General features: G+C 59.5%; 3 protein-coding genes across 3 annotated transcripts in view; 2 read left to right on the top strand and 1 right to left on the bottom strand.

Annotated features, from left to right (window-relative positions):
- The window catches only part of ACA1_382650 (uncharacterized protein), a gene marked incomplete at both ends in the record, with an annotated part of 1066 nt that extends 292 nt beyond the window's left edge, over positions 1-774 (top strand). The window contains 2 exons of the mRNA XM_004338750.1: positions 33-411; positions 572-774. Coding sequence (XP_004338798.1) covers positions 33-411; positions 572-774 — 582 coding nt within the window. The remainder of the gene's footprint in view (positions 1-32; positions 412-571) is intronic.
- A 120-nt stretch (positions 775-894) lies between these two features.
- On the top strand, positions 895-2861 carry ACA1_382660 (actin subfamily protein; the record flags this gene model as incomplete). Its single annotated transcript, XM_004338751.1, has 7 exons — positions 895-1316; positions 1454-1530; positions 1591-1718; positions 1884-1997; positions 2079-2409; positions 2549-2728; positions 2830-2861. 7 exons carry the CDS (start codon positions 895-897, stop codon positions 2859-2861), a joined length of 1284 nt encoding a protein of 427 aa, XP_004338799.1.
- A 151-nt stretch (positions 2862-3012) lies between these two features.
- The window catches only part of ACA1_382670 (DEAD/DEAH box helicase domain containing protein), a gene marked incomplete at both ends in the record, with an annotated part of 9391 nt that continues 5832 nt past the window's right edge, over positions 3013-6571 (bottom strand). Inside the window, 11 exon segments of the mRNA XM_004338752.1 lie at positions 3013-3429; positions 3441-3530; positions 3632-4147; positions 4814-4857; positions 4940-5008; positions 5239-5382; positions 5499-5636; positions 5744-5859; positions 5976-6165; positions 6238-6295; positions 6361-6413. Coding sequence (XP_004338800.1) covers positions 3013-3429; positions 3441-3530; positions 3632-4147; positions 4814-4857; positions 4940-5008; positions 5239-5382; positions 5499-5636; positions 5744-5859; positions 5976-6165; positions 6238-6295; positions 6361-6413 — 1835 coding nt within the window.

The following is a 6571-nucleotide window of genomic DNA, read 5'->3' on the forward strand; positions in this document are numbered from 1 at the left end:
GGCGACCGTCGGCCGCCGCGGCGTCGCTCGAGATCAACCAATCGCTGTCCCGGTCGCCTCGCTCATCGTCGGCCTCGTCGATGCTGAGGTCGCATTCGCCGCCGACCGATTCCTTGGTCTTTGCCAAGGCCGAGGCGGAGGAGGAATGCTGCGCAGCGCTGGATTACGACGACGACGCTTCCTCCGAAGATGAAGAGGAACCGAAGTTCCAGGTGCAGAAGAAGGAAAAGAAGGAGGCAGAAAAGGAGGAGAAGAAGGAGGAGAAGGCGGGACCGCCGCCGGCGCAGATGCGGGACATCATCATGAAGCAGAAGGCCAGCGGCAGCTGGGACTGGAGCGACGCCGCCGGCCTCGTGGGTCTCACCGCCGACAAGCTCCGCAGCGGCATCCCCTCGGCCAAGCTCCTCACCGGTACGCCTCTGTGTTCCGTGTTACGCGCGTGTAGCGGGCGTGCGTCTTGTGTGTGCGGTCAGCGTGTGCGTGTGCAGTTGTGCGACGTTGGGCCAGGGCTGATGACGAATGTCACGATGGTGGTGATGGTTGGTGGTTGGTGGTTGGTGAACAACAACAGTGGACAAGGAGGTGGAGGCGCTGTGGGCGACGGCCGTGGTGGCGGCCTTCCTGCAGAAGAGGTTCCCCGGTCAGAAGACCAACTGGGACCTGGTGGTGAAGAAGGCCCTCAAGTTCATCGCGCGTCAGAAGAAGAACGTCAAGCTCGCCTCTGAAAGCGAGGAGATCGACTGGGTGCAGCTCGCCACTGCCTTCCTCCCCTGATCGCCCCCCACCACTGCTTGTGTGCACTGGATGTACACATCATTAAAAAATAAATAAAAATAAAAAAATAAGAAAAGAACAGTTTAAAAAAAGAAAAAAAAAGGAGAGAGGCAGGAGGGCATGTTGCGGACGAAGAGGCCGAGCACGGGGGAGCCACTGGAGGCGGTGGTGGTGGCTATGGGCGAGGGCAACGTGCGCGGCGGCCTGGCCGGCTTCGAGGAGCCCACCTTCGCCCAACCCACCGGCCAGCTGCTCGCCGCCCTAGGCTCCACCACCACCTCACCAGGCCACCACGCTGCACCTGCACCTGCTGGCCTTGACCAGCCCTGGAGCCGGTCGTGGCAGGACTGGGACGACGCCGTCGTGGCCGCGGCCGTCGGCGCCATCAAAACCCAGCGAAGCGGCGGCGGTGGAGGTTGGGAGGTGACGAGGGAGGCGGTGGCGGACGGGCTGTCGCTGACGGATCGTGCGGTGCTGGTGGCACGGTCGGGTCGCATCACCCGCCACACGGCCGAGCGCACCTGCCAACTGCTCTTCGAGAGGTGCGTGTGTGTGCGGTTGATGTGTGTGTGCGTGTGTGTTCTTTGCGGTGCTGACGTCACTGATGAATGCATGATAGGTGCGGTGTGGATGCGCTGTACGAGGCGCGGTGCTCGACCTTGAGCGTTTACGCGAGCAGGCGCACGACCGGCCTCGTCGTGGACTGCGGCCACGCCTCGTCTTCCGTCCACTTCGTGTGGGACGGCATCCCAATACGTACGTGTGCGGTGTGTGCGTGTGACACTGATTTATTGCGGCGGCATGGAATAAAAACAGCGACTATGTACTCGGAGGCGGGTCGGCAGGTAGAGACAGTGACGCCGGTGGGCGGCGCGGCGCTCACGCGGCACCTGGTGCGGCTTCTCAACCACAAGCATCCCGAGCTCAACCTCACTGAAGCCGACGTCAACCTCATCAAAGAACACACAGGCACACACACCACACACACACATATTGCCGTGTCATGTTGTGTGTCATGTGTGGTGTGTGACGGCGTGTGTAATTGACGTGATGGGTCGACAGGGCGGTTGAGTATGCACTACGCGCGGGAGGTGGGCCAGTACGAGCAGCGGTTCAGCCAGACGCGTCTGCTGACGTCGCTGCACGAGCGCGAGGGCGAGAGCTATCTGTCCCTGCTGCCCGCCGAGATCGTCGCCTGCGTCAACCAGCACGCCCTGCCCCCGGTACCCATCGACCGACCAAATGTTGTCCTGATTGATTGCTGCCGTCGTCCTTCGCTCACTCACCCCACTCGCTCGCGACAGACTGCGCCGGCGCAAGTCAAGTACGCGCTGCCGGATGGGCGCACGCTGGTGGTGGACGAGGAGCAGATCCAGTGCGCGGAGCCCCTGTTCAGGCCCTCGCTGCTGCTGCTCGACCCCATCGAGGCCCACGACCACGACCACGACGCGCGGGCGCCGCCGCGGACCACGACAGAACGAAAAGCGAAGCAAAAAGAAGGCCAGGAGCAAGAACAGGAGGAGAAGGGCGGGCTGGGCGCCCTGGCCAAGGCGGCGCGCGACAGTGGGCCGATGAAGATGCGCAACGAGATGAGCGCAAACGTGATCCTCACCGGCGGCACCTCCATGTTCCCAGGTTCGTTGTGTGTCGTGTCGTGTCGTGTCGTGTCGTTGGTCTTGTCGTTGGTCGTGTCGTGTCGTTGGTTGTGTCGAGTCGCGTCGCGTCGCGTCGTCGTTGGTCGGTCCTGACTTGAAGGTCGGGGGCGACGGGATAGGAATGGCGGAGAGGCTGGAGCGAGCGTTGACCACCAACGATGGAGGCGGGCCACCGCACGCGGTCCAAGGGGTGCAGCAGCCGCGCAGAGGCGACCTGGCCTGGGTGGGCGGCTCCATCCTGGCCTCGCTCTCCACCTTCCAGTCCATGTGGGTCTCCCGCGACCATTACCTCGAGCAAGGTGGGTCACCCTCCTTCCCTCGCACACGCTCCTTCCACCTCACCGTCGTGTCGTGTCGTTGGTCGTGTCGTGTCGTGTCGTGTCGTGTCGTGTGCAAATAGGGTCGAGTGTGGTTCACTTGAAGTGCTGCTGAAGAACAAAGAAAGTGCGAATGAATAACACAAAGGTGTGTACATTAAAAACTTGAAGTTATGTGTCAGACGTCGAACAGAAAGGATCGGCTCTACCAGGGTCCCCGGTCCTGGCCTTCTCCTCACCTCTTCGGGGGCTGGCCTGGCAGCAGCTCATGCCCCCTCGCCGCCACTGTTCTCCTTGATGCCGACGTCGCTGTTGTCGTCGTTGTCTTCGTCGTCGTCGTCGTCGATGACCACCAGCACAGTTCTGGCCTCAGCCCGGACGGCGCGGGCGTTGTGGCTCTTCCACGCCCTGTCCTCTGCCAACGCATCGGAGTCGTCATCCTGTTCGTAGAAGTCGGAATCACCCTTGTCGCTCGCGCTCGAGTCGTCTGAGCCGGAGGCATCGTACCGCTTCCTCTTCTTCTTGTTCTTGTTTCTCTTCTCCTCCTTTTTGTTTCGTTCTTCTCGTTTTCGTTCTTCACCGTCGTCGGCTTCCGCTTGTGCTGCTCGCGGCAGGGTCGGCACTCGCACGGGCCGTCGCGGGTGATGGTCCTGCCCTCGAGTTGTATGCGGCGTAGGAACTCCCTGTAGGGCACCGGCGCCGTCGCCACGAAGTCCTTCTTTCTCTCCCACGTGTTTTGGTCGTGGTCGTATCCTTCCCACTTGACGTACACCTCACCCCTCTTCTGCAAAGTGTACAAGTCTATCAGACGCACACGCACACGCACCACCGCACACGCACCACCGCACACGCACACGCACGATCGTGCCACAGTGAGTGACGTACGGTGCATTCGTCCTCGACGGCCTCCACGGGGTATTCGGGCTCCTTCTTGATGAGCGCCTTGCTAGCGGCCACCTTGGCGGCGCGCGGCCTTGGTGGCCTCCTGGTTGTTGCAGTGGACGACGACGAGGCCGTCGTGCCCCTTCCACTCCCCACCGCCGGCTCGCTCGTCCTGCGGCGCTTGAGCCGGGGCTCGTCTCCGTCACTGTGGTCGGCCTCCAGACCCAGATCCGATGCGCTGTGGGCGCCCTTCTTCTTCGCCGTCGTCGTCTTCGTCTTTGGGTTCTTCTTCTCCTTGTTCCTTTCCTTCTCCTCTTTTCTTTTCTTCTTTCGCTTCTCTCTTTCTTGCCGTTCCTCCTCTGGCTTCGGCTCGGCCTCGTCGAAGTCGTCGAGATCGGTCACCTTTTCCTTACCTTTGTCGCTTTTGCTCGACTTGCTGCTGCTGGCGGTGGTGGTGGTAGTGCTCTTCTTCGTCTTCTTCTGGCTCGTACCGGTAGCCCTGGCCATGTCTTCAGTTGCCTTTTGAAGCCCATGTGTGCGTGTGTGTGCGTGTGTGTGCGTGTGTGCGCGTGTGCGTGCGTGTGTGTGCGTGTGTGCGCGTGTGCGTGCGTGTGTGTGTGCGTGTGTGCGTGTGTGCGTGTGCGTCAGCTCTCCTGCAATGCCATGACGAGCAACGAGCGCGCAAGGGGAAGAGAAAGGCGGGAAATGGGGAGGGTGGAAGATGCCTTGACTGTGGTCCGGAAGCGTGTAGTCCCCAATCTGGCCACATGCTCTCCCGCCTGTTCATCCGACGACAGAGTGAGCGTCACGCCATGTGTCATGTGTGGTGTCGTGTCGTGTGTGGTGTCGTGTCGTGTTTGGTATCGTGTCGTGTTTGGTATCGTGTCGTGTCGTGTCGTGTCTGGTGTTGTGTCGTGTTTGGTATCGTGTCGTGTCGTGTCGTGTCTGGTGTCGTGTCGTGTCGTGTCTGGTGTCGTGTCGTGTCGTGTCTGGTGTCGTGTCGTGTCGTGTCGTGTCGTGTCGTGTCGTGTCGTGTCGTGTCGTGTCGTGTCGTGTCGTGTCGTGTCGTGTCGTGTCGTGTCTCGTGTCGTGTCGTGTCGTGTCGTGTCGTGTCGTGTCGTGTCGTGTCGTGTCGTGTCGTGTCGTGTCGTGTCGTGTCGTGTCTGGTGTTGAGTAGGTCTGAACCGAGATAAACGCGCGGCCGTGCCAAGTGTCCTCGCGCAGGATCCCTTTAGAGGGGGGGGGGGTGATGCGAAAGCCCATCAGCGACACACGAGCGCAGAAGGGGAGGAGAAGGGAAGGGGCACGCACCCTTCTGCAGCATCTGACCGACAATGTCGCGCACGAACTCTGACTTCGGTTCGTTCCCCATGCGATGGGCTGACGTGTGGCAAAGAAACCAGACGATGAGTGAGCTTGAGTCTCGCATGGCCAGCAGCAAACATAACATTGCGTGTCGTTGGTCGTGTCGTGTCGTTGGTCGTGTCGTTGGTCGTGTCGTTGGTCGTGTCGTGTCGTGTCGTGTCGTGTCGTGTCGTGTCGTGTCGTGTCGTGTCGTGTCGTGTCGTGTCGTGTCGTGTCGTGTCGTGTCGTGTCGATGTGAAGCATACCGTATCCGTGGTCAGTGGTTGCGTTGAAGCCGGCTTTCTTGAGAGATCCCTTGCGGCTGCCGCAGAAGATGTCTACCAGCATGGTGACGTTGCTGATGGGACCTTTGTCGCCCTCTTTGTCCGCCCGGCTCTCGACGAATTCGGCTGTTTGTTTCCCATCACCGTAGGCAAGAGTGAGTACTTGCCTCGTTGATGACGTGGACACAGCACTGCAGCCACATTAAAGGTGGGTCGGTCGGTCAGTTGGTTGGTTATTGTACCGATGCGCAGGATCACGCGGGCAATCTCCCGGGCGACGTCTTGGGCAGGTCCGGGCTCCTCTTCGTCGCTCTCATGATAGCCCCGGCAGTTGTCACACATGCCCTCCGTGTCCGTGGGACCCGTGCACTGATAGAGCGCTGAGATTTGTTTTTGTCAGACCACCAAAGCGATTACCATGGTTTGCTTCGTGTGTGGGTGCGGGCTGGTGGGAGCGGGCTGGCAAGGACCGGGGGGGACAAGGTACTTTGTTCACCGCTGAAAGTGTAGGTGTTGAGGTACTCCATCATGGCGCCCATGCGGCAGACGCTCGTGTTCTGGCAGTAGCTGATCAAGGTGTTGAGCGCTGTCTCGCATGTCGCCCTGCACAACAACGACAAGAGCGTAGTGAGAAAACAGAAACAATAAAAACGATGATAGCAAAAGTGAAACGAACTGAACGCGAAAACTGAGAGAACAAAGAATGGGAGTGGGCGTACTTGTCTGGCTGGTTTTCGCTGTTCGATTTCTGGACGTTGAGGATCTCCCTCTTGTCCTTGTAGGACCAGAAGATCACACCGTCGGCTCTCTGCCCATCCCTACCAGCTCGGCCCACGCCCTGGTGGAACTGCACCATTGACTGCGGCAGGTTGTAGAAGACGACGTAGCGCACGTCGGGCTTATCAATTCCTGGCCCACAGCCACAACCACACATTATTGTCATCAGATCAGCAACAATGAAGCAACAAACATCTTTTGTACCCATGCCAAAGGCAGAGGTGGCAACAATGACCTTGAGTTCATCCGCCATCCACTGGTCCTGATAGAGAGAAGAGAGGCATTACTTGATGCAGATTCATTCATGGTGGCAAAAGATGTTGGTACATGTATGTAGTCCTTGTTGTCCTCTTTCTGGTAGTATTTTCCTGCAGCAATGCCTGCATTCTGAAGCAAGCAAAAGTAGGAGGTGCAAAAGTGAGTTGGTGTGGTTCAGTTTGTGCAGTTGAAGGGGAGACAACCTGGAGGGCCTTGCAGAGCAAATTGACTGTTCCAACTGTGAGGGCATAGACAATGCCACAGTCATCAGGCCAGTTTG

This window comes from Acanthamoeba castellanii (assembly GCF_000313135.1).
Source record: "Acanthamoeba castellanii str. Neff unplaced genomic scaffold scf7180000084721, whole genome shotgun sequence".
NCBI lineage: Eukaryota > Discosea > Longamoebia > Acanthamoebidae > Acanthamoeba > Acanthamoeba castellanii.